General features: G+C 37.4%; 1 protein-coding gene across 39 annotated transcripts in view; it reads left to right on the forward strand.

Moving 5' to 3' along the window:
• The window catches only part of ADGRL2 (adhesion G protein-coupled receptor L2), a 723,239-nt gene extending 698,946 nt beyond the window's left edge, over positions 1-24,293 (forward strand). For 15 of the 39 annotated variants that reach the window (XM_078393038.1, XM_078393043.1, XM_078393041.1 and 12 more), the window contains 9 exons: positions 6,520-6,611; positions 7,621-7,665; positions 7,963-7,989; positions 8,835-9,003; positions 13,156-13,284; positions 14,288-14,384; positions 18,102-18,230; positions 19,225-19,242; positions 21,891-24,293. In XM_078393038.1, coding sequence (XP_078249164.1) covers positions 6,520-6,611; positions 7,621-7,665; positions 7,963-7,989; positions 8,835-9,003; positions 13,156-13,284; positions 14,288-14,384; positions 18,102-18,230; positions 19,225-19,242; positions 21,891-22,645 — 1,461 coding nt within the window. In that variant the 3' untranslated portion in view covers positions 22,646-24,293. Of the gene's footprint in view, positions 1-6,519; positions 6,612-7,620; positions 7,666-7,962; positions 7,990-8,834; positions 9,004-13,155; positions 13,285-14,287; positions 14,385-18,101; positions 18,231-18,431; positions 18,514-19,224; positions 19,277-21,105; positions 21,159-21,890 lie in introns of all 39 variants that reach the window. The other 24 variants (XM_078393052.1, XM_072997861.2, XM_072997862.2 and 21 more) reach the window with 16 other exon arrangements.
• The last annotated feature ends 3,143 nt before the right edge of the window (positions 24,294-27,436 follow it).

The raw sequence follows: 27,436 nt of genomic DNA on the forward strand, positions 1-27,436 counted from the left end.
GTTTGGGTTGGTTGGTTGGTTGGTTGGTTGGTTGGTTGGTTGGTTGGTTGGTTGGTTGGTTGGTTATTTATTTATTTATTTATTTATTTATTTATTTATTTATTTATTTATTTATTTATTTAATATGCCATCCATCTGGCCAGAGGCCACTCTGGGCGATTTCCCCATTTCCTTTTTTTTTTCTTTCCAGAAACATTATTTTCATTTATTGAGTTTTTCCTCGCAGTTGCAAAATCAAAACCCATTCTGTCTTCTTGAAAAGGATTGTTGATGGACTGTAATTCACTCAGTTAATTTATTTATTTACTCATTTCTAACTTTTGGCCCTCCCAAGTTTCTCATAGACTCTTTTGTGTGATTTCCAGATGGTCTGCTTGAGGTCATACTCCTTTTTGCTGCTATTATTTAAACTGTGATTTCAGATAATATAGAATCCATAAAAAAAATCTCCACAGTTCTGTTCTGCCTTTTTAAAAACCACCTGTATGCTAGATGATTATACCAAAGTCAGCTGGTTATACTAGATGTGCTATGATAACATTCTGTTCCAGAAGAAATTATTGTAGTACTCTGTTCATCTCAATACTACAAACTGCTGTGCATATTGAGTCTCAGTAATGATAATCAATGTCCAATTAATCCCGGATAAGAAGTGAAACCATATGACATGATCAAAAAGTATTCATTGTTCAGAATCCTATTGATGTTAGCATAAGGTCTGCATAATTGCTGAAGCTAATTGCAGCTAGTTGATGAAGTACTGAGATGCACTTTGATGCTTAGATATGCACCCAGTTGCACAACAGAAATGCAGTTATGTAGATCTTACATGAACAGCAGTGGGATTCTGGCCATGGTTCAGAACTTGGTAGCTGGTAGCTCTGGTCAGAAGCAAGAACAAAACTCCACATAAGAAATAAAATTCTCCCATTTAACATTTCCATTACCACCCTGTGTGCCCAGTTAAAAAAGGCTTTTCCAGAGTTCCAGGACTTTACTATATGTCATGGGATATACTATATTGAAAGGAGGAAATTTATGTCTCTGATTTTTGCCCTTCCTACTACTTGCCAATCAGGAGAATTCTTAGACACCCAGAATAGCTTTGGGAGGAGCACAAGGGGCTACTGCAGGGCAGAGGCAGTGGAAAACCTTTGTGTAATTTCTCTCATGCCAATTTCACAGAAAACCAGTGTGCTTTTCTCTCAAATTTATGAGAGAGAAGTAAGCAGAATAATTTGTATATTTTATTACATTTTCACAGTTCACCAAATTAACCTCAGCAAACTTTACTTCCAACTTGTAAGCATGCCCTATAAATCTGACTACTCTGGCTGTTAAGTGTATCATGATTAGACTGTAGAAATGCTATTTGGTTTGATGACTGGCATACAGTTACGGACGAATACTGTATAGCCATAATGAATAATATTATTTTTCTAACAGTATGAAAGCTGTTTGCAGCTTTATTGTTTTTATGACACTCTCTTCAGAGATGTATCTTCAGGAATGTGCTTTGCTGGATTAGAAGACTACTTTAGCAATCAACATTTCCCCCCTTTGCACATTATTAGAATCTCAATAAGAAGTTTGCATTGTAGAAGTAGTAGATCATTCACATTCATGAACATAACATAGATATTCTCTGTCAAGTGTCTTTGCTCTAAACAGTGGTTCTCAAATGGGTCCCCAGATGTTCTTAGACTGCAGTTCTCAGAAGCCTTCAGCACTAGCTGTGCTGACCAGGATTTCTGGGGACCGATGTTTGAGAACCACTGCTCTAAAGCATGCTTAGTGCTATCTTCAGGAACTTGAAGTCTGCACATCTTGGGCTTGTGCACTTCTCCTGCCTCCCACATGGCTAAAAGTACTTGTTCAGTTTGACTTTTGAGGAAACATGGTTTCTCATAAAATACAAACCAGAGGTGTTAAAAACAGACAAAGAATCTTGGCTTGGATAATTTAAATATCTGTGTGGTGCTAAACCATGACTGCAAAATATGTGAACCATCTCATTGAGTCACAGGAATATCATGTGAGTGGCCTAGTAATACAGGAGGTGATTCTCTGACCTTGACTTCTAAATCAGAATCTGTAGTGTGCATTACTGCTACATTTCATCAGGAAGGCTATACCTGTTCCATTTCTTTTAGTTCACTACATCCTTTTCTCATGGTACCACGTTTGAGATTTGAACATGTGTATGTGTTTGTATGTTAATTTCTGTGGGCATCATAGTAATTTAGAAATTCACCAGAATTAGACATGGTGGCGGCTGCTGTTGCTTCAAAATGGCGAATGGTACTTTCTCAGATGTAAGGCTTAACAAGAACTGAAGTGTTCCACTTTTACCAATCTTACGATTCTGCCACTGTGCTTCTATCAATTGTATGTGTATACTAGTCTGAGTCAGGTAGGTAGGTAGGTACTTTATTTAATAAATCTCTAGGCTGTTTCAAATACAGTAAAACACATCTTAATAACAAAAAGAACAGTAAATATTCAAATCTCAAAACTTGACACCATTCCATAAAACAGAGCATTAAACTAATAAAATATTATAAATAGTGTATGCAGTTTAGTTAAATAATTATACTTCTAAAATAAACTTATATCAATTAAATCTGTACCTTAGTATCTGTCCTTTACACCATTATCCTCAAACACTCCCTCCCCCCTGAAAAACAGGCTTATTTATTGCAAGCACTGTTATGTTCAGTTTGTTTTCCTCTCTTGTTCAATAACGCAATACTTTGTGTGGGCCCTGGGCATTGCTGCACGTGCTGGTGTTCTCTCATAACCAGGTCAGGGTAAGGGACATTTAATCATATTGGCCATGTACAGCCAGAGTCTACTATTATTTACTGCCCGTGACATTATTATCCTCCTGCAGATCATTTAGGCCAAGAAGGGAAATGCCTTTGGGAGCAGTATTCCCAACTTCAAAAAATATGAAACAGCAGGTAGCAATCACTGCGTAGTTCCTGGGAGTAATTCTTCTCCGGCAGTGGCTTTGCCCTCTAATCGTCCCTACCTAAAGAAAGGAAGTGTAAAGATTCGAGAACAGCTTAATGGGCAGTGCAACCGCAGAAGTGCCACAGGTGTACATTGACGTGTGTAAATGGTTGGCATCTCACTTTTAAGATTACAGCCCTTATACAAATATAGTAACAGTCATATTACGTCTGAGCAAATGTTGTTGCTCATGCTGCTTATCCATGCACTTAATATTGTGGCAGCATGCAACAGTATTCATGGTACAATGGGAAGTTAGGCTGTGACTCTTCCACAGAATATACTAGCCTCAGCAAGTGAGATTGGTAGCATTTTGTTCAAAAACAAAAGGAGATGCTTATTGTTCTTTCAGAGAGCTTTGAGATGTGTGAGATGCTGCTGGTAAACTTTGAGGAGTTCCATGGTGTGTTGTGACAGGGGTGCCCCTCTGGAGGGATGTATTGTCTGTCCCTTCCCCACACCCTGGACAGAAACTAAGCAGGCTGTAAGACAAAGGAAGAAACTTTGCTGAGCCTAGAAATGCAGCCCCTTCTCTGCCAGATCCTGGCAGGCCGGTAAAAAAACAGCAACAGAGCAACTCATGAGCTCATTTATAAGGTGGATATAAAACATATAATTCAAGCAGATGATTTATTGAGGCTGCTGTGTTATAAGCATCTGTCTGTGAGTAAGCTTCACTGAAGTACATGGGAAGGACTTGTGAGTATCCATGCACAGCACTGTACTTTAGCATACTCTCCGATAAGACTGATGGCTATAATATAATGCAAAATCAGCCACTCATGTTCCAGTTGAAATTTCCTGGATTTGAGACTGGCAGGAGAATATTATAGTATGGGTCATTCATTTAATAGACTGGAACAATTTGTACATTTTGAAGTAGATGATTTAGCGAATGCAAAATATGTGATTAAAGCTCTGTTGTAGTTGGGAATTGATGCTTCAAGCATACTGACTGATATTTTCTATTTTCTTGATTGTAAATAGCAGTCTTTTTCTTTCCCTTGGTTGATCTTTAGCTATTACATACAGTGGTAGTCTCTTTTCTATTTTATTAAATTCTGTTAGTTTAGGTACATTGATTTGAATTAGATCCATATTGTTTCTAATGGGCTTAAACATACTAATTCTTTTGCTGAAGTGTGGCTGTTCCTCAGTCAAGTTTTCTTTATGGTTCAGAACTTGGTTTTCTTATATTTGTGAAACATTTCGCTATGCTTGCTTCTACGACTGCCTTATTCCCAATAACCTGAATATTCCTCTGGAGTTTCAGGGGAAGGAATAGGGCAGGGTCTGTGAAGGAGAACAGTTGACTCTGATTTCATACTCGATGCCTATGAGGCACCAGGGTTATAATATCGATGGGGGAAAAACGTGTATAAGTAATGAGCGGCAGAAACCCATTAGTATGGCTGAAATGATTTAATGAAAGCTTGGATCATGACACGTCAGGAGCTGTTCTTATCATTTGGACAGCTCCATCTGCATCTTTAATAATTAATTCAGTTCAGGGAGAGTTCAGCTTGCACACTCATTTAGAAGCCTTCTTCAGACAACACTTGTCTGCCTGCTCGTCCCAAAGAGGGCCGGGCTTCTGCATGGCTAAAAGCAAAGATCGGGAGATACATGAGCAGTTTTAGAGCTGATTTTGCCAGGTAACAAAAGCTCCAGGGAGGGCAAACAGGGTCAGAACATGTGCAGTTCAGCTAGGTTACTTCAAGTGGTGTTTCTCTTCTTCTGTCTTATCATATCCATGTCAGCACTTCAGGCTGTGTGGAATGAATTTTAAGCTTCTAAGCTCAGGTGAACATGATTCAATTGAGCACATTGATGGCTATAAAACAAACAGTGCCTTCTTGTAAACTCTGGTCAGGAAAAGCCTGCATTTTGACTTTTTGTTTTGCCCCTGTACATTTCATAACCTTCAAAAATAGTTTGAGGTTGATAAGGCTGTTTTGTCTGGTTAGGCTTTTGTGAGAGAGCCACATGAACTTTCTGCTTTGCTTTAGAAAACACTACTAACCCAGAGGGTCTGGAGCTAATCCTTGTTCATGAATAATGAAATCTGCTAGCTTCCACCAAAAATAAACAGTTTTAATTCTTACTCAGCGATACTGTTCATCCAAGTGGCATGGTGTGCAGATTTGACGACATGAGCTACTTTCAGAGGAAAGATTAATCATTTAAAAAAATTCAAAGAAACACTACAGAGATAATTTTATGATGTTAGAATAGCAGAAATCTTTCTGTAAGGTAGTCTGAAGCCACTGGTTGAAACAGGTACTTTCTATGGTTTTCTTTGTGTACAATATTTTAAGTTACTAGCAATGGTCTGTTAAAAATGTTCCTGCATTAAGAAATTAAGTCTGTAATCTGTCGTTTAAAAACACACATACACAACTAATGTATGTAATTAGCTGAATGATTTTTTTTAAAAAAAATCAATAGTTACAAATAAGAAAAGTAATTCTTTGTGTGGCTTTTTTCCACAAAGAATGGAAATTCAGATTATTCATTGTAAGCATGAATACTTCCTACTACTAATTCTGCCTTACATTTTACATGTGAAAAGTATGATCTTTTTTGCAGGGGAGTATACTTCTAATTCCTGACTGATTCCAATCACACACTGAACTGTTATGGTTTATCAGCAAGGAATTCAACTATTAACATTATAATATTGAACATCTGAAGGTTTCTCTGATCAGTGGTTCTATATCTACAGCATAAAGAATGACACCATATACTTCGATATAAATCTGTGCATTTCAGCCTTATTAATGTTTTGATAATATACATACATTACTCTTGGATTGTGGTTTGTTTTTTTGTTTTGGTCTGTATTGGTTTATTCCAAATAGACCATAATTTTTTTATCATCACTTATTGCTGTAGCTGAGGAATATTGTCTGCCTAGTAGGAGTTTAGTTTCTCATTAACTGAGTTCAGCACTCCCAGATTCTAAGAGCCAAGGGCCATTAATCAAGCAAACTCAAATCTGGAATTGCCATCGGTTTGCTTTCAAAAGAGTTGCAGCCAGTCATGGACCCCTGCTGAGTTTATCTGCAGGAGAAATACATTTGCTGTATCTACACTTTACCTTTTTAGGTGGATGCATCTTATTAGTTCATCTAAAAGCATTTAAAGAGTATATCTATAAACACCGCATTTGCAGGGTCTGAAACGGTATAAAAATACCAGAATGTGTCTGTGGGAGACTCATTTCCCTAAAATTCTTCTTCTGATAAGAACATTTAACATTGCCAACATGTACAGCTAAACTCTTTGTGCAAGATGTGTGCTGAGCGAGACTGGCTGGGATTTTGACTGTTGTTGATCTAATTCATGTTTGCAGCCACATTGTAAAGACTATGTGTCATCAGCCTGCAAAATAGCTCAGAAAATGATCCTTCTTGCTGCTTCTCTTTTGTTTAGTCTAGAGCATCATCATTAATCAACCTGTTACTTGAAGTAGTTTAATTTCACTGGTATCTGTTTTGACAGCTGAATCTTATCTTCCTGGTGATCACACTGTGCAAAATGGTGAAGCACTCAAACACTTTGAAACCAGACTCTAGCAGGTTGGAAAACATTAAGTAAGTACTTTGTGTTCGAATCCAAGAACTGTGATTACTTTTCTGATTGTTCCAACTGATTGAAAGCTCCCTTCCATTAGAAACACATGGCTTTGTCTCCCAGCAACCACAGATGTCAATTAGATGCAAACAGCACCAGTCCTGCTTTCGTCACATTTGTTGCTATAATGTCACAGGCAAGGGTCAAAACTGAGTAAGTTCTACCTGGAATGGCAATTAAGAAATAGCTTTGGTGTCTTCGTGGAAGTTCCATTGCTATGTAACAATTTCATTTGCTTTTAAAATGCATCTCCAAATTGATGCTCCTCTTTGCATGGCTGATGTTGTTCTGCACAGTTTGTTTTTGCTAAATTGTTCTTGGTAGTTAGGGATTCTCAGCGGTTTCCCCAGTCATAATCCCATCCCCAGAAGAGAGGTTGCCGCTATTACTGTTGTTATCTTGAAGATTATCTATTTCATGCTAATTTAAGAAAGACTTCAATCCTGGTGTTATACTGTATTCCCTTTCCAAAAAGTAGACCAAAAGCTTAATGTAATTAACGGGAACCTTACAGTGGTGTTTCACGCATCAGGCCAGAGCTAGGCAATATAAGGACATAGCTTCTAACTTTATTCCAAGTCTTATGTTGGCCTTATGTTGCCCACCCTTGCTTGTGATTGTTGTATACAATGTTACTGCAGACTGAATAGTTTTGCTAGACTGACTGTGGAGGGACAGACTCCTCTCCCCCCCCCCCCAAGCATTCTTACTTAGAAGTAAGCTCACTGTTGTCACTGGGACTTCCAAGGGAAATGTGGTTAGAGACAAGAGTTTCGAATTTTCTTTAAACATAGAGTTAGAGGAAGGGCACTTTTGCATCAGAGCTAACCTTAAAACTAGATGTTGCTTAGACAGCTCACAATATCAGCTTCATTGCATGTTGCATGTTAAGAGAGAGAGCGCTAATCTTTAGCATCCCTCTCTCTTTTCTTCCTTTTCTTCCTCTTTCTGTCTTCTCATCCACACCAGTAATTACCGTGTTTGTGATGGCTACTATAATACGGACTTACCTGGGTAAGATAGAACCCTATATTAACAAATCTAAAGCATGACTTCTTTAAAAAAAAAAAATTGCAAATTTGGACAATTCTGTGGATTGTCCCTGATTTTAATTAACAACTTTGGAGATATGCTTAACTATTTCCAACTATTATATGCCTTTTATTATTTTTAACTGCTTGCATCTGCACTTTGAATTTTCTAATTTTGACTATTTTTTGTATAAAATTACTAAAAATGCTTTCGTATTAATTTCGATTTAAATTCTGTCTAATAATTTTGTTTCTCTTTTCTGCTTATAATGCTTTCTAGCTATGAAGATAATAAGCCATTTATCAAGTAAGATCATTAGTTAGATGTGGAATGCACTGAACAAACTCCCTTTCCCTTTCATTCTTTGCTGTTCTCTACAATTTCCCCCCCCCCTTTTTTGCCCCCTAAAGATATTCATAAGGAAATATCCTTTCCAATGCAACCTTGTATGTGGCTACTCTGAAGAAAGTCCTTCTGAATTCAGCGGGACTTGCTACCAGGTGGTTAAGTACAGGATTGTACCATTCAAGATTTTATTTTGTGGCCAAATTCATATATTTGTCACATTTCAGCAAGGCACTTTCATTTGAAAAATTAGACTACCTAGTCTCAGTTTAGCAGTCTTCAAGCTTTAGGTTATTGGCTTTTGATCTGCCATTTAGCCTTTGTGTATTTGTGTTACTGGTGTATGTGTGTGTCAAACGCAAGCACAGTTCTTAAAACATGGGCCTCCACCAGCACTTAAGCTAGTCATTCAATTTTCTCTCTGTTGTACAAGGTACATAAAGACACATGCATACTTATTAAGCAAAGGGTTTGTAGAATCTTGTGCTACAGCTTTGCATTTCAAACAATACTGAGAACGTTTGCAACCTTGAGTAAGAGAAAAGTCATATTTACCACTGTTGTTTTCACTGGAGACTGAATGGATTTGTACTCCCTTTAACAGATGAAATAGAATTGTACTCCCTTTAAGAAATAAAAGCTTGGTAACAGTAATTCATTTTATAATTTTTTTAAACGTTTGAATATGAACCTAGCCAGAGTCAACCATAATTAATATAATTTTAATACACAATTTTGCAGTATGTGTTTTCTTTTTTTTAAAAAAAATTAAGCAGTGTTAGTTAAATTATTATGTTGTTTTTCAGGTCTTGGGCCCTAGGTGCATTTGCTTTGCTGTGTCTTCTAGGCCTAACGTGGTCTTTTGGCCTGCTTTACATCAACGAGGAGACAATTGTGATGGCATACCTCTTCACAGTCTTTAATGCTTTCCAAGGAATGTTTATTTTCATCTTTCATTGTGCCCTCCAAAAGAAAGTAAGTCATAGTACATATTTGCTTTCTCTGTTTCTCATCCAGAATGTCTTGCATGATATGTTTTAAACAGGCTTTTAAAAAAGTGTATAATGAGACAGGATGAAATATGTGCAAGCTATGTAAATTTTAAAAGGTTCCTAGGACATCAGAAGTCATTGAAAACAAAAACTCAAAAGCAGTTGAGCCATTCATTGTTCAGCAAACATGCACAATACCTATTATGGAGCATAGAACAAACAAGTAAATTGTGTTTAACTACTAAACTAGTGTGACATCAGTTACCTGGTGATGGATCCTCTCTGCATTGGTGGATAAAGCATGATGGCTGAAACCATCTGTCTCAGTGGCGCATCAGTTTGTCTGTGATGTCTCTGTTAGCAGAGGTGAGGTGAAGCACTTTCCAGATGGGGGAGATTATAAGGCCTTTCTACCCTACTTCCACAATAACTTGCCATTTCAAAAAGAAATGCACAAAATTGCATTTAAATATGAATTTCCTTTTCAGAAAATGTGCAGACGTAAATAAAATGTATTTTTGTGAGCATATTCATAAATAACTTTTTACCCTTAAAAAAATCAGTTTTAAAATGCAGTTTGGTCAATTTAGGGGCCAAGACCTGTACTGCAAAATTTAAGAGAAGTGTAGTAGTGAATAATTACATTCTGCTATGCTTCTTAATGTGGGATGTACACACTAGGTCAGTTTGCATCAGAAGTTGTAACAATTAGATTCTTCAAGCAACCCTCCAAGTTTTCTTGAAAAAGTGATTAGCAGAAAGTTGGCAGAAAAGGCTGAAAATGTCTTTTTTCATTCCATCTGTTAAGTGAAGGCTGTATTAAAAGCTTACTCTACTATCTTACTCTACAATTTCAGATACAAGGAAATGACTTGTGTTGTAATCTGTTAAAATTAGATAGAAAACTTTACCATTTATTATTATTAATTATAATAATAATCAGTACCCACTATTAGTGAAGTGAATTCTGTTGTATAGTGAGTGAAAAGCTGGGTTAAAATACAAAATTTAGAAGCTGAATCTCTTTTCACTTGTGTGCATAATAATTTTCCTTAAATATAAAATCATGTTCTTTGGGTTCTGTGATTAAAAATAATAATTTAAAATAACTGTCATACATAGAAAACAGTGTACAAAGAAGTAAAAAAAGAAGAAAGTGAGATAAGATTCAAGTTGAATATGAAAAATAATAGAGATAGGAAAAATTAATAATTTATAAACAGCATGTTAGGCATAATAGATTATATATTTTACTCATGTATTTTTAAAAAATCAGATTGGTGCTCAGACATTGGGATTTCTGATTCATAGGTCCATTTGAAATCCATGGATAAAAGACTTTTTGAACTATTTGCAGTACACAGGATGTTTCTTTTAATGAGCATTAAATCAGAAGTAAACTTCTGTATTCAAAATCAACCTAACATTCCTGATTTTGCTTAGATTTATCTGAAAGTACCTGAAAATTCATTTTAAAAATGTTAAGATTCTTGAACATGGACATCATTATAGATTTATGTTGCTGAAATGATAGAATCCAAAGTCACACTGCTCTTTTATTAGGATTATGCATTGTTTTTCTATTAAGTGGAGTCAGCAGAAAATGATATTAAAGTGCCAGTCAAGTGTGGAAAAACCCTAACCTAGCACCAGATTATTCATACCTGAAAGAACATTCAGGTTGCCATTTAAAAGTTTTCAGTGTCTTTCACGAGATATCATTCTGCTTCTGTATACGTAGCTAATGCGGTCTTTTTATTCTGTTATTACTAGTTGGTCACTAAATTGAACAAAGAAATAGAATTGTGAAAGTGAAAACTATTATGTTTCCAGTCCTGACAAGATGATAGTGCTGTTACCTCGGTTTTGAACAAGGTGTAATTTAGAAATAATGACAGTGGAATGTGCAGGCCCAACAGATAATGTACATTCACAGCAGTATAGACATTAGGCAAAATTAGCCCCAGGGAATAGTATTGGGGGATGGCGAAAGGAAGAAATTGTGTTCACACACACACTGTTTCGTAGTGTTTTGAATCAGCTAGAATCTTGCTTATTTCCTTGATATATTAGTATCATTAATTAAAATAGGGCTTTTCGTTCTTGTGAATTCACCACCATTCAGCATCAAGATACATCTTGATGGTGTGCCTGCTCAATTACAGATATATATTCTCTTGAAATTAGTAGCCTTATTCTCATGTGAGTGAGTTCAGGATAGTAACATTTAGATGCATGTTCAGTACGAACGTAGCTGTTAGGAGGTTGTTGCGGAAATTCTGTTTTAATATAATGGATGAACAAAGTAACTGCCATTGAAATGACTGATATTAGCACACTGTCAGAGGGAGGGGACAGAATTTAATAATCCTGCTTCCATTTCGGTATAACTATAGGCCCCATCACCTATTTCCATTGTTCTTGTTTCCTTTGGGAAACAAATAGCATTTAGTGAGTTATTTAGCCATTGCACTGGTATCTTCCTTTGCCGTACAAGATGGACGGCTAGTAACAATAGGATACAAAAATAATGTATCAAATAATATAGAACTTTAAAAAAAATAAAAGTAAATAAGAATAGCAATTAGTCAAAGCCTCATTAAATCAGGCCAAAACGGAGTGAGACAGTAAATCGTCTCCACTGGCTGAGCAGCTATTTGAATAAAAAGTATACTCATGCGTTAAAGAGATAGTAAGCAGTTTAAAAATCTAGTTGCTGAGAGGGTCCTTTTTCAAGGTCCCACAAACACATGTCAGATGTGGGCACAGCAGAGAGAGAAAAATTTGTGACAGATGACGACAATCAGGCAGGTATATATGGATATTTAGCTCCCGTCAAGGAAGGAGATAGTACATCAAAATAAGGCAAGAATTCTTTGTAGTGTCCAATGATAAAGGAAGGAAGGACAGAGATTTAGACTACTATTCATCCTACTAAATTCAACCCTTCATTTTCTCGATTGCTTTTGGGAAGTTTGGGCAGCTGCATATCATCCCCTCCCTAGAAGACATTAGAGTTGTGCGGCTGATGGGATTACTGACTGCACCATGGAGAATGGAAACAGAATATGCCATATAGCCTATCACACATCTCTTCTTCTGTTAAAGTCATATGCTAGAACAGAACTGCAGACTGGAGAAAGTGTAGTAATCAAGCATTTAAGTGAATGTTATATGGCATTATCCTAGATGAAGCATACTGGACTAATTCTGGTTTTTAGTCCCAACTGAGTAAAACCATTGAATGAATTGGACTAATTGGCCAAATTAGCATTTATGAAAGTTCTATTGATTGCATGGATTTACTTTACTTAGGACTTGCAATCACATTTAGCTTAAAGAATTCATAAATACTGTATTAAAGTTTCTAAAGACACAACCCAAACCCAAGCTGAGTTCTGATTTCAGTCTTAAATCTTCTCTGCATAGAGACAAAAAGCAACTGTAGCCACTCAGTTCTGCCTTGAGTTTTTGTCATCCCATAATATTGCCAGGTTATTTAGAGCTCTAACTATGGAAACTGCCATGGTGATCTGATGCATTGGCCGGTGGCACAGACCCAGGGAGGTAACTGGCACCTTATCATTTCCCTGCAAGAATTCCTGCAGTTTGATTTCCCCATGCATCACTATTGAACAAGATACTGGCTCATACCTTCTCTCCGGGTATACTAAACTACTTGAAGATTTGAAATCAAGTCCATTTAACTTATGTAACAAATAAATAATCAATAATAAATAAGCAGCCAATAACTGATAAATAATGGCCAATAATTTCAGTAAACCTGTTGATACTTCGTTGAAATAAAAGGGATCTTTGTGATCAGTACCAATGTAAGAGTAGGCAATACTTTTATAAACTACTAAAAAAATCATCATACAGTATGCGACCTTTTGTGGATCAAGATCCACAAAAGCTTCCATAGTGCATGATGATTTTTTAGTGGTCTATAAAGGTATAGTCCAGTAAAAAGGTACTCTTGCCTTTGTTGATATTTGTTTCATTAGAAATCTGAAATCGGCCTTTCGAATGGTATCTATTTTATTTTATTGTTTTCCATCTGAGATCTTTGGAACAATAATGGATTTTAGTCCTGAATGTGTATATTCAGTGTAGTTGTGTTACTCATGTACAGGTACGTAAGGAGTATGGCAAGTGTTTCAGACATTCATATTGCTGTGGAGGATTACCAACAGAGAGCCCACACAGTTCAGTAAAAGCATCAACTACAAGAACTAGTGCTCGCTATTCCTCTGGCACTCAGGTAACAAACCTTTTGACAGCATCTTTTAATGACAGCATCTTTTAATTAACTTTGCTTATAAAAAGCCTGCTGAGATGTGTTCTATTCGGATGCACTAACTGTGTTCTCATAATAATCTCGGTGACAATTGCATGCGTTTTAAATTTTAGACCCCTATCGGAAGATGGTGGTTGTTTCTGTTGTTAAAGCATTGGACCATGCACAGATTTAATGCCGCTTTCCACTCAGAGCTAAAGAATGGCTGAAGGACATGAAACTTCATAACATGAATAATCAGTAATGGGCATATGCCACTTATAAACATATACTTGTAACAAGCCATTTTCACTGAGATTTTCTGCCCTTGGCTCTATAGTACTGTCTATTTTCCATCTCAAACTCTTGGACCACACCAAGAGCGTAATTTTAATTGGCACTCACAAAGGTATAAGCCTCTAAACTGTTTTTACACCATCAGCTGTAAGTGATAAAGAATGTGGATTATTTTCCTCAACGCTTTAGGGCTAAATTTACTGGAACCAAGCTGTTGCATATCAAACGGAAGGGAAGGAAGCCAGCAGCATAAGTCACCTGACATACTAGAGCATTGCTTCCCAACCTTGGTCCCCAAATGTTCTTAGACTACAAGTCCCAGAAATCCTGGCCAGCACAGCTAGTGGCAAAGGCTTCTGGGAGTTTTAGTCCAAGAACATCTAAGGATCCAAAGCTGGGAACGAGTGTCCTAGATGTTCATGAAAGAGCGAAAGACTAGTTTGAACCAAGCACATGACAGCCTGTTCTATATAACTGTGTGCTTCTCTCCTAGTACTCTGGTCATAACATGTGTGACAAATGCTACACAAAGTGGCCTAGTTCTACACATATTTACTTATAAGTCTCACTGTGTTTCTTGGGGTTACTGTAAAGTAAATTCATAGAGGACTGTAGCCTAAAAGTAGCTAAATGTGCCCTGTTGCAGCTTGAGGTACGTGACAGTTATCCCCCATTTCCTTTACCTTAACAGAGCCGAATCAGAAGGATGTGGAATGACACTGTGAGAAAACAATCTGAATCTTCCTTTATCTCAGGTGATATCAATAGCACTTCAACACTTAATCAAGGTCAGTTGCTGGGTACTTATTACTGTACTATTGAAAATAATTCGCTAAGAAAGAATATCAAAGAGTTAGACTGCAGTAATTAAACTGCATAAGCAGATATGTGCTCTGAAATAGGTAGGCTGAAGGACTCAACAATCAAACAGAAACATGCACACACATATATGCAGATTGCTCAAAATAAATGTATAAAATTACCATTTGGCTCTGCCTTGAACACATTTTAAAGTTGGTTCCTTCATCCTTGTTGTTCAGGATAGAAGCTGACATTCTTATTCATTGAAAGTGTATTTAAATAAGTCTCATCAATAATTTAACTTAAAAGCAAGAACATAATTTTAAACCTTTACTAACCTTTGTAGTCTAAAACTGAAACAGAACTACCAGTGCAGTAACATTTTAAATGCATTAGATTTCCATATGCAGACATTTTTTGCCTGTGAAATCAAATTGACATCAGCTCTATACAAAAGACATCTGCAAGTAAGTTTTTTTCTCCTGTATAGTCTATAATGTACAGCATTTGTCTGCCACATGACAGCCTCAGGAGGAGGAAAAAACCCACAACTGCAGACCTCTGGTCACAGTTTTATCACTTTAACTCAGAATGAATGTTTGCAAGCCTTTAAACATCTTCACATAGGTATACTAAATAACGCTGAAGGCTACCCTATCATCTCTGCTTTAAATTTAACCACTTTCACCCCACTCAGTCAGTTAGTTCTTTTTTTTCAACGGAAAAAAAGGTCAATAGAGAACTCTTTTTTTATTTTATTTTTTCCCTCTTTTTTTACCTTAAAATATAAACCCAGAAGATGAAATATTACCTTTTTTGATCAGATGCTTTTTATGAAGAGATGAACCTTCCTGTCCACTATAGTAAGAAAAAAAGCTAAGCTATCACCTTTACTGCTGGTGTTTTTGCTTAAAATACTGCCACATTAATGACCTGGATCCTAAAATTTGCTACCCTTGTACAGTGATTTGAAAGAGAGTAGAAATGTGATCTACCTTACCAGCAACATTGCAGAGCAGATAGTATGTTGGATTTCTTGCAAACCAGATGTCAGTGCCCAAAGAAATCACAAGCGACCAGTGGTAAATTGAATTTCTCCAAAATGCTGCTCCTACCTTCTAAAATCCTACTGTGTGGTGCAAACTCCTACACCCATGAAGGTTTTCCCATTCAGTTAATGCCAAGTGGAAAGGTCTGTATATCCAAAGCAGATATTCTTAATGCAGCATTGTACATGTGCACACACATGCACACATACACACTTTATTAGTGAAAATGTTGGAGAGGGCTTTATGAGCTATACCTACCTTGTCCTCTGAATAATGTGAGATTGGTTAAGCTCAGAAACAGTTTACCTTGTCAAAGGCAGCCTATTCAGTTTATTGACTCAATAGTTTTACCATTCACTCATTCTAGTATGTATCTATGTATCTATATTGTATGGGCCCCCCATGTAGGACACATGACAGATAATTTCCGGGGACGTGTGTGTGTGTAACGAGACTTACCGCTCTATGCTTTCCTCCTTTAATTCCTATGCACTGCCAAGCATTGTATCTTAACTCAGAAGCACAACACTATTATTCCAGCAAAATGAAAGCCTTGCTAGAAAACAAGGGGCTAATTTTATCAGATTGACCTGGAAAATATTAACTCAATCACAATTTCCGGCACCTCTCTCTTGCTGCACTTGGAGGAACAAGTGACTGATGACCTGGGTATTACCGTGTCCATTTGTATTTTATTCCTGCCTTAATAGGAAACCTTCTGCAAGTCCATGTTGGTGCAGGAGATTCCTTTTGGGAGATCTATGTTGCTGAGGGATGGAAACATGTTGGATTCAAATGAACACAGTTCAACTAAGTTCCTAAGCTTATTTCTCTCCCCCCCCCCCCCCGCACAAAAAAAGAGAGAAAGAGGTAGGAGAAGAGTATGGGAGACTCTTACAGACTATTGCCAGATTGACATTTCTGCCTGGAAAATATCATCTTAAGATAAAGATGTGTTGTCCACAGAATTTTGCCTTTTTATCTTACTCAGGAGGCTAATATAGTCTGTTATCCAGCGCCAAGCTACTTGAACTGGCAGTACCATGTACCCTGGCTACCATTCCATTCTAGTGCTTGCTCTGCAGAACTGGCTAGTGTCAGAGCAAAGGTGGCATTTTACTTGGAAGCTGCAATAAGACCTCCACAAGGCCCTTTTTTTCATGGGGGCCCTTCTGTTCAGTGATGCTCCTTACGCACAGAGAAACAATGTGACATATTTATTTATTTATTTTAAAGAAAAGCCTTGGCATTCCCAGAGGTATCCCTGTTCTTTTGACTGCGATGGCTGTTCCTGTTACTCCGATACACTGAACCCAGATAGTAAACATAGGAGGATGAAAGCATAGAGCATTCACAAATTATGTTAATTAGCTGAAATTATCATGCAGTGGAAAGTTTGCAATATACAACACAGTGGAAGATTATTTGAATTTCCTTTCCTGGTATCTCGATTGCATCCTTTAAAAAAAACCTGTGAAAATCAAATAAATGAAACCAAACACCAAATAAGATTAACATAATCTGTCAGTAAACCAATTCCCTGAACTCCAGGATTTTTGCTACCTACAGTAATAATATTTTGAGTAGTGATAAAGGCATTAATATTTAAAATGTAATATCTGTCGCTATTGCCACAATGAGAACCTAATCAATTTAAATTTTGTATGTAAATTTTTAGACTCCTATCTCATTCTGGACATATAATATATTCAAAAAACATCAGCATCCCCTGTGCACTTTCATATGGCAGAACAGAACAGCACTTTCGTCTAGCTCTTATATAAATGTATATGAATGTCCACAAAGACTGCAGTGTAATTTTATTTCCTTTGACAACTGTATTAATTTAAGAGATTCAAGATCAACACTAGTTTTTTAAGTAATTATTTTGAAATGTTGCTTTTTTTTAGAGGTTTATGTAGAAGAAGTGATGCATTAGGGACTGAAAGCACAGCAGTGTTTGTTTGTTCTCGCTTCCAGTGTGTTCATTCTAAGATTATTGTTACAGAAGGAATAGACATAACAAAAGATAATTTATTTCTGAAGTCCTTGCAGATAATCGTGTAGCATGAATCCATTTGTCATATAGAAATCTATGAATGATGCACCCTCCTTCTGCCCCTTTCCGCATGTGCTCCTGTTTTGCATATAATAAGATAGGCTTTCTGCAGCTTGTTGTTACTTACCTTTGGCTGAAGATGCTCTTTTTTTAAGTTAGTAATAAACCTTGAATGTTTCCGTCACACATTGCCCAATACTTCTAAATCAACACAATTTTGATTTCTCTATTCTGGTTCCCTACCTGCACTTAAGGTTACAGACATTAAGCTGTAACATCTTGGAATAGAACAGTGGTCTCTGTATTTAATTGGTATTCTTGTTTTAACAGCGATTTCATATAAATTAGCAAATGTCATTCTCAGCAGGTGTTTACTTTGGGGATTTGGCCAGCACCTGTGAATTACTGAAATCTAACTACATTCTTACTCTCTTCCTTCACATTAGTACTTCAAATACATTCAGAAATGTTCAGCTGAATTGAATTTGACAAGATATACACAACTCATGATGAAATTAAGGGGAAAAAGCACTTTATTGGAAATGTCAGGATCAAATTAAAGAGCTGATGTCTCTCTTTCTCTTTCTTTGCTCCAGGAATGACTGGCAATTACCTACTAACAAACCCTCTTCTTCGACCGCACGGCACTAACAACCCTTATAACACATTGCTCGCTGAAACCGTTGTATGTAATGCCCCTTCAGCTCCTGTGTTTAACTCACCAGGTGTGCCCACACTTTGGGAAATGTTGATTTTGCATTTGTTTCTTAACAATTTGCTCAGAGCCCCTTCTCTTAATTTAGTCAGAGATCACGAATTGCCTTCAGAACTTCTGTCACTTGAGAATGTAAAACTGCACTATATTATAGCAATAATGCCTTTGCCGTAATAGTATTTGCCAATAATCATCCATGTTTTTAACACAGGTGGCATAAATCTTAATATACTATTACAGGACTGACACCCCATGATCTGAGAGCCCATCTTCAAGATATATATCACTTAGAGGTATCATGTCTATGCAATATAAAATTAATCACAAGCTTGCTGAGAAAAATCTGCTTATGGAGTTGATTAGACAATTAAACCTGCACAAGGCATCTTGACATTTGAACTGTCCCGGTGTGGGAAACTGCACCCATAGTCATATTTAGAGGCAAACTATAGTATAGTGCAGCTTTATGGGAGTTTTGTTTTCTCTTAGGAAAGCCTTGAGGTTTTGTCTAGAAGTAGAAGAGCCTAGCTAAGTGGGACATACAGGCCAGTGTTTCATCCTTTGTTTCATCTCCTAGGAAATACTTAGAAAGTGTAGGATGTGCTTTCAGTCATACTACAGACATTGGTGTCCTACTTTACTCTGATGCAGGATTCAGCTGCAGGAGCATTAAATCAGCACTGCAGGCAAACACACCAGCATCAGGATGCCAGGGTTGTATCACTAACCTTACTTCTGTTATACTGTGCTGTCCAACTTTTTTTCGTAATTAGTCAGGTAGTTTTAAAAGTATGTATCTTTACTGTTACTTAGCTGAACAAGCTGCCAATTATACTAGCCTTTAATGTTGCTAAAAGTCTGTGTCAAGTAGTTTATACTGTGTTCTTTTTCTAAGAAAAGCCCTGTTACATGTCAGTTACTCTGATTTTTTTTAAAAAAAAAACTTGACTGCAGTTTCTGTGTTCATTCTCGTGTTTTCTTACTTTCCTTATGCTTTCCTCTAGCAACCTACAGAGAGACAAGTATGGGAGTAAAACTTAACTTTGCCTATCAAATGTAAATTTTTTCAGCATGATTTTTAATGGGCACAATTAAAACATAACTAGCGGTCATGAAGTAGACTCAGCGGGCAAGTGGTTCACAATTTGCAAATGAAATCTTTCGATGCATAAACAGTACGTGCATGCTCCTCTTTTGGAGGAGCAAGTAATAATAACAATCACAATTGCAAGCGGTCTGTAGCAAAGCAGCCTGTTGATAGCTGACAATATCTGATGCTGAAATAATTTGCTGCTTAAGACCAAGCACTGTAAAGCAAAAAGGCTTAATAATTGACTTGAACATTTCCACATTCCCACAGTCATCTTGCTACAGGCCGTGAAAGACTTCCAAGTGTAATACCTGATCATGGATAACTAAACCTGCCTTTTAAAAACTGGTTGAAGTACTTTCAAGTGTGCTTAACTCTGCAGTATATCATAGAAAATTCATTTTGGCTTATTAAATATGCTTCAATATCTCTTTAACAGAGAATAAAGAATTAGACTATTAGAGGGGTAGAAAGAGAGAGAAAATGCCTTCATAGGGGAAATTAATACCAGCATGTGGCCCATACGTTGGTTCTCTCTTATGAATGCCATATGTTCCATACGGTTAAAGCTTTTGCAAGAAAGATCTAGGAACATATATGAAATTACCTAGCTACAGAAAGTTTTTTAATCAAAGCCTAGAGAGGCTTTCTAAAGATTTGCTACCCTTTTAACCAGTTCAGTACACGTGAAGGCTGGAAGAACATGATATAAAATTAGCTGCAGCTATTTCACTTCAAAATTCTTATATATATTTTTTTACCAAATAAAAGGCTTTTCAGAGGGGAGGAATCAACCCAATCCTTTTGTCTTTATAGAACAAGTTTTGGATTTTCTTGTTTAAACTGCAGCTTTAAGCACAGATTGAAAGTAAAACCGGAAACCTTCTTAAATGCTGATAGAAACTTTGCTTTCTCTATAACTACTCCAAGCCTTGCATATAATGCAGCAGCCTCACAGTGGTCAGTTTCATTCCAAACACGCTACTTGATTATTTCTTTTGTTTCCCCTCCCCTACACCAACCTGTTTTGAAATGATTTTTAGGGGTTCACTAACAAGTCATCTACTCTTCCATGATACATGCCATTCAGTTTTCTTTACAAGCTTTTTTTAAAGTTTGCCTGGGAAAGCAATGTGATGTCTTAGTTTACATGTCTTTGTGTCTCTAGAAAAAAAAAACCCAAATTTCTTTATCTCTAGAAAAAGAGCATGCCACCATAAAATTCTAGTGTTGTTTTTTTTCCCCTCCTTTCCTAAACTTGTGTTCATTTTTCCAGCAGATGTATGCAATTTGTACATTTCTCCAGCAGTTGAAAGTTGTCAGCCTGGCTGATAATGTCCTCCCATTCCACAGCTAATATTTCTTCTTTGGTTGATTTCTGTGACCCATGCTTAAAGAAATTCCTAACATTTCTGCTTGTGACCATTTGCCCATAGTGTCTGTGGGCCTAACTCTAAATAGACTGTGCTGGTTCATTCAGTGCTGTCACTGTGACTGATGCAGACTGCAGGGCTGCAGGCCAACTTTGACCTTTGTGAAGCCTGGGGCCATTGCTTGCAAAGAGAATGTGAAATGCAACTCCCCACTCCTACCAAAAATAAATAAAAATTTTTAAAAAATTTAAAAAAACACAAACCAAACAACAAAAAGCAAAAACAATCACATTCAAGTGGGGGAAAACAAGCTGTTATTGCTAACAATCTAATTTGCTGAACCCTTTGCTCTAAGTTGCTGAGAAGCTCAGTAATTCTTCATCATGTTACAATAAATCATTTTACTTTCTTTTATATATCAGCTACTCTTAGGCCAGATAGCCTGAGCAGACAGACATGATGTGACTTGTCCAAAGTGAGTCATTCCACCTGCTGTCTTCCATGTTGTTGGATGGTGCTTGTGGGTCTCAGGCCCTTTTAGTGTGAAAGGTGGCTGTCTGTGCTTAACATGAAATCTCTGTACTTGTCCATTTTTCTTCATTCTTTTCTTTGCTCCATCTTCAGATAAAACACACATACACACACACACAAAGAAGTGTTAGAAATGCTATATTAAAGTAGTTGCTTGCCAGTTACATGGATGTATTGTTATGCATATACCTTCTGTTTCGTATGTGACCTAATTCCTTTTTTTTTCTTTCCCTTTTTTAATTTAGTGTCGTTTAGGACAAATTCTGTTGATTTTCTTTTTCCTGAATCATGGTGTTGTACTTAAAATCTAAATGTTACTGAATGAATTGCTTTGCATTACGTATGCAAGGGCATGGAGTGACTTTCCCCTTCTGTTGGGGAGGAGTTATAGAAGTGGGTGCTAAATTGTTCCATTTAGAACCCTTACATTGGCTTTCAAATTCCTAATTGCAAGTTACCACTGAACCATAATAGCAGTATTACTTTGTAAACCTCTCTCTCTCTCTCTCTCTCTCTCTCTCTTGTACAAGGTGTGTAACTCTTTACTGTTGGGAATATCCAGTCACCCTTACTTCCAAGTACAGCTTTGTCCTGAACTACATTAAAGATGTTTATAGAGTAAGAACGTGAGCTGCAGTGTGGACCCTAACCCCAGTGTGTCCCTTTCATTTTGCAGGACATTCACTGAACAATGCCAGGGATACAAGTGCCATGGATACTCTACCGCTAAATGGTAATTTCAACAACAGCTACTCTTTGCGCAACGGAGACTATAATGACAGTGTGCAAGTTGTAGACTGTGGACTAAGCCTGAATGATACTGCATTTGAAAAAATGATCATTTCGGAATTAGTGCACAATAACCTGAGGGGCAGCAGCAAGAACCATAACCTGGAGCGCACATTACCCATCAAAGCTGTGATTGGCGGAAGCAGTAGCGAAGATGATGCCATTGTAGCAGACGCTTCATCTTTAATGCACAGCGATAATCCAGGCCTGGAGCTGCACCAAAAGGAACTCGAGGCCCCTCTGATTCCTCAGCGGACTCACTCCCTTCTGTACCAGCCCCAGAAGAAAGTGAAGACTGAAGGAACGGACAGCTACGTGTCCCAGCTAACAGCTGAAGTTGAAGACCACCTCCAGTCCCCTAACAGAGACTCCCTTTACACAAGTATGCCCAACCTCAGAGACTCTCCTTACCCAGAGAGCAGTCCTGACATTGAGGAAGACCTCTCTCCCTCCCGGAGGAGCGAGAGTGAGGACATTTATTACAAAAGCATGCCAAATCTTGGCGCTGGCCATCAGCTTCAGATGTACTATCAAATCAGCAGGGGCAATAGCGACGGCTATATCATTCCCATTAACAAGGAAGGATGTATTCCAGAAGGGGATGTAAGGGAAGGACAAATGCAGCTAGTGACAAGCCTTTAATAGTGTAGCCAAGGAAGGCTGAAGGCCACATGCAAGTATTAAACAGACTTAATTGGCCCCAGGCAGGCTCCCTCGTATCCGCTTGAAGTGAACAATTCTGTTGGCCCTGTAGTTTCTCCCATGGAAAGGAGAAGACTGGACTTTGCAGTTCTGTGAATTTTTATAAAACAAAGCTTTGTATATACACAGAGTATACTAAAAGAATTATTTGTTACAAAGAAAAAAAGAGATACCATCAAGGTATTTTAAGATATCTTGCTGCTGACATAAAAGAGATTGTGAAATAACACACACACACACACACACACACACACACACACACACACACACACACACACAATGTTCCAGCCATTTTACTGCAGCAGTTTGTGAACTAAATTTGTAAATATGGCTGCATCATTTTTGTAGGCCTACATTGTATTATATACAAGTCGTAGGCACTAAAATCCTGTGGGACAAATTTACTGTACCTTACTACTATTCCTGACAAGACTTGCAAAAGCAGGAGAGAGATTCTGCATCAGTTTGCAGTTCACACTGCAAATCCTTTCCATTAAGGCAAAGATTGAAACCATGTCTAACCACTAGCAATCAAGCCACAGGCCTTATTTCATATATTTCCTCAACTGTACAATGAACTGTTCTCATGAAAAAAAATGGCTAAAGAAATTATATTTTGTTCTATTGCTAGGGTAAAATAAATAAATACATTTGTGTCCAAACTGAAATATAATTGTCGTTAAAATAATTTGAAAGAATTTGAAGAAAATATTGTGAAACGCTCTTGGTTGCACATATGCTACAAGCGGTTTCTTCGTACACTTGGTTTGTAGTACCGCAATATGTTTAAAACGCAAGATCTATCCATTTTCACTTATTTTTCACTGTAAACAGTGTTCTGCTTTGACATTAGTATTTCTTCTTATATTTTAAACTTATTGCCAAAAGAACATAATTTCTGAGAAGAATTCTCTTAGACACCAATTAATTCCATGGCCTCTGGCTTGCACACATTTGGTAAAACCAACAACCAGTTATAATAATAAAAATTGTGTGCCGTAAAGGCAATTCTGACTTATGGTGAGCTTTTTCAGGGTTTTCTAGGTACAGAGTACACAGAAGTGGTTTACCATTCCCTTTTCTAGGGCGCCCTGAGACTGTGCCACTTGCCGAACGCCACACAGGCTGGCTTTTCTCCCTGGAAGCACAGTGCAAAATTAAACCCCCAACCTCCCGCTCCGCAACCAGATACCTAAACCAATGAGCTATGCAGCCAGCTTAACAATAACCAATTAGCAAATTATAAATTGGTTCCCTTTTTATTTTTTAACTGGGGGGGAGGAAGAACAAAAATGGCATGGCCAAAGGAAAACCCAAAATACTACTCTCATTCTAGTGAATGAAAGGTGCCTGACCCTTTTAAGCTAAGAGAAAACATAAATATTACTCTTCCATAGTCCTTTTGCCTATATTTAGTAATTAATTTATTTTATGATAAAAGATCTAATTAAATGTACATTGTTTCAGATTTTTTTTGCTTTTTTTCTGATCCCTTTGTGTAAACCTGTTAATAATGAGCCCATCACTAATATCCAATGTAAAGTTTAACACCTGTTTGACAGTAAATAAATGTGAATTTTTTTCCAAATAGGTAAAATGCGCTTTCTTACATATGAGTCATAAGCCTGAATATTTCCTTTGGGAGCTGGCTAAATTCTGTTTAGGATAACTCCAGTTCTCAATTTTTATGGAGACGGCTGGAGTAGGAGCTGCATATATATCTGTATTGTCATTGCTGCTGCTTGATATTCTAATCATAGTCTCATATGTTCAAGATCAGAAACGCAAGCTCTATTGCAGGAGTGTTAAGCAGTCCCCTCCATTTACATCACAGATTTTTAAAATTCTAATAGGAATTTGATTTATTAAAAATAAAAAAGGTTACAAACTGCAGTCATAATACTGGCAACTGTGATTATCTGAGTATAATTAGTGCTAAAGATAAGCTCTTGTCAGCGGAAAAATACCAATGCAGTATTGCAGCATTTGTAGAAGAACTGAATATTCAAGACTTTTAAAAGATGGTAAATCACAGCAATCTTTTCTGATATAGAAATTAGTATTACTTTTATTACTGCTAATAGCAGATGGAGAATCAAGGCAGCAAGCTGATGTGTTGCTCAAAGCTTTGTAACATGTGACCAGCAGAAGCAGGATTTAATTTTAGGTGCAGATTAATTTAGGAATTAATCTGTTCATTTCGATGCATTTATATTACCTACAGAACATTCAAATTCTATTTTTTATTTGTAAGAGTTTGGGTTTAAGTCATATTCTAATTTTTCTCCCTTACTGCTCATTTGTTGGATTTCCTTCTGCTTTTTTTGTTTTGTTTTGTTTCCACCCTGGATGTTAGCTAAAACTATAGTTACACTACTAGCACAGTTATAAGCACCACTAGAGAGTTCCATGGGACCACAACTGAATGAACAGAACTTACAAATTTTCCAGTGGCCTTTACATGTCGACTAATGGAATTTCATTTAAAAGTGCTTCTGTGGCTTCACTATGATTTGAGAAGGACTGGAAAATGTTGTACATATGGCTTCTAGCAAGCTAAATGTTACATTGCATTAATACAATTGTATTACTTCAGACTAAATAATTCCCTAAATCCGTTTTGCTTTACGTTTGTCACATTATAGCCCAAAAGTATTAGTTATGTGCCATTAAGTTGTCGTCGGCTTACAGCAACTGTAATAGGGTGTTGAAGGTACGTGAGATATTTAAGGATATCCCAGTGAGTTTTCATGACTGAGTGGGGATTTAAACTCTGGACTCTGAGTCCTAGCCCATCACTCTGTCCGCCACATTGGGTACTCAGAAATTATCATCATCCTGTAATTGATCTCTACACCAGATCTCCATGTGAACTTTGCTGTGTGCTTAAGTGCTGGCAGCAGTGTGGTTTGCTGTTCCCTTCTGCTTCCAAACAGGAGGTTTGGCTTTTAGGTAAACTGACTGACACCACAGGGCAGCAAGTAGAGTGAATAGCTGATGAAGTCTGTACTGCATTGGCTTCAAACAGTACTTTGTATACTCCTTTGTGCACCTCATGAGGCAGAGCTCCAGTACTCATGTCTCCATTACTCACGTCTCCTCATCCTGCTTCTGCACTTTTCCCCATGTCCTACACCACATTCCCCCACATCCATTTATATTTCCTTCCAGCCTCATTAGAAGTCTTAAATGGTTGTAACAGATGAAGCACAACTGGTATGTTCTGCTCGCTACAGGTAAGATATTACAGTATCTTCATCTGAACTGGGGCAGGCAACAGAATATTGGACTGCAAGTCCCATAAAGCCTCACTGTTAGCTATGTGAGCTAATAGGAATTGTCTGCCCAAGAACATTTGGAGGGCACAGCTGCCAGGCCCTGAAAGTAACATTACTGTCACCCACAAGGTCTATGAAGCACAGTCCCATAATGTGAACATGCTTTTTAACAGCCTGAAGGTCACTGATACCCTCAGTGTCATATCAACATCTTCATTGGAAGAACAACTATGCAAGATTCTTTCATCATCATGAAGTCTTCTGGATGTTGTCACAACATTCTCCCCAGTTTGATATTCGGAAAATGTCACTAGTATGTATTTCTTTTGTGTGTCCAGAGAGTATTGTAGACCCACATCATACAATTAGCAGAGCTGGTCCTGTTAATTGGCTGGAAAGAATGCCTACAAACCACATGTAAGGAGCTCTGAAGCTCTGGAAAAAAAAAGGACAAAGAAATAAAGTACTTCATTAGATATACCTGGTTTCCAGGAGTCTGCAAAAGAATTTTGTGACTGATAAATAGAATGTATACAGTGTGGCCAAACTTGGTCACACTTATAATGGACTGACTAATAGTATTGTGTCTTTACTTAGTCAAGAGTAAGAGAAAGTCATGTTGAAGAAGTGGTCCTATGTGATTCAGATAGGCGGGATATAAATAGATAGATAGATAGATAGATAGATAGATAGATTGATTGATTGATTGATTGATTGATTGATTGATTGATTGATTGATTGATTGATTGATTGATTGATTGATTGATTGGGGGGGAGATTTCCACCCTTTAATTACAGCAAACCAGAAATTTACATTGGCATGTTGAGGCAATGAGCAAATGAAAGCTTGAAAATATATTCCTATGGTTGACTATTCCGTCTTATTGTTAATTATGTGCAGACATTACCAATGTACATGATGCTGAAGAGGTGAAATTCCTGATAAGAACTGGGTGATTTAAAAAAAATATTGAAGAACAGAAAAGAGAAATGGAAACAGATAAGACAAAATGGAATTTACGGGCATATTTAATTCATAGATCACGTGGTGGCGCTGCGGGCTAAACCGCAGAAGCCTGTGCTGCAGGGTCAGAAGCAGTCATAAGATTGAATCCACGCGACAGAGTGAGCGCCCGTCACTTGTCCCAGCTCCCGCCAACCTAGCGGTTCGAAAGCATGCAAATGCGAGTAGATGAATAGGGACCACCTCGGTGGGAAGTTAACAGCGTTCTGTGTCTAAGTCGCACTGGCCATGTGACCACGGAAGATTGTCTTCGGACAAAACGCTGGCTCTAAGGCTTGGAAACGGGGATGAGCACCACCCCCTAGAGTCGAACACGACTGGACAAAAATTGTCAAGGGGAACCTTTACTTTTACCTTTTAAATTCATAGATAGTGTTTATTTAGCATTCATTTATGTAACATCTTATTATTCATTGATTATGATACTGT

This window comes from Pogona vitticeps, chromosome 4 (genome assembly GCF_051106095.1).
Source record: "Pogona vitticeps strain Pit_001003342236 chromosome 4, PviZW2.1, whole genome shotgun sequence".
NCBI classification, from domain to species: Eukaryota; Metazoa; Chordata; class Lepidosauria; order Squamata; family Agamidae; genus Pogona; species Pogona vitticeps.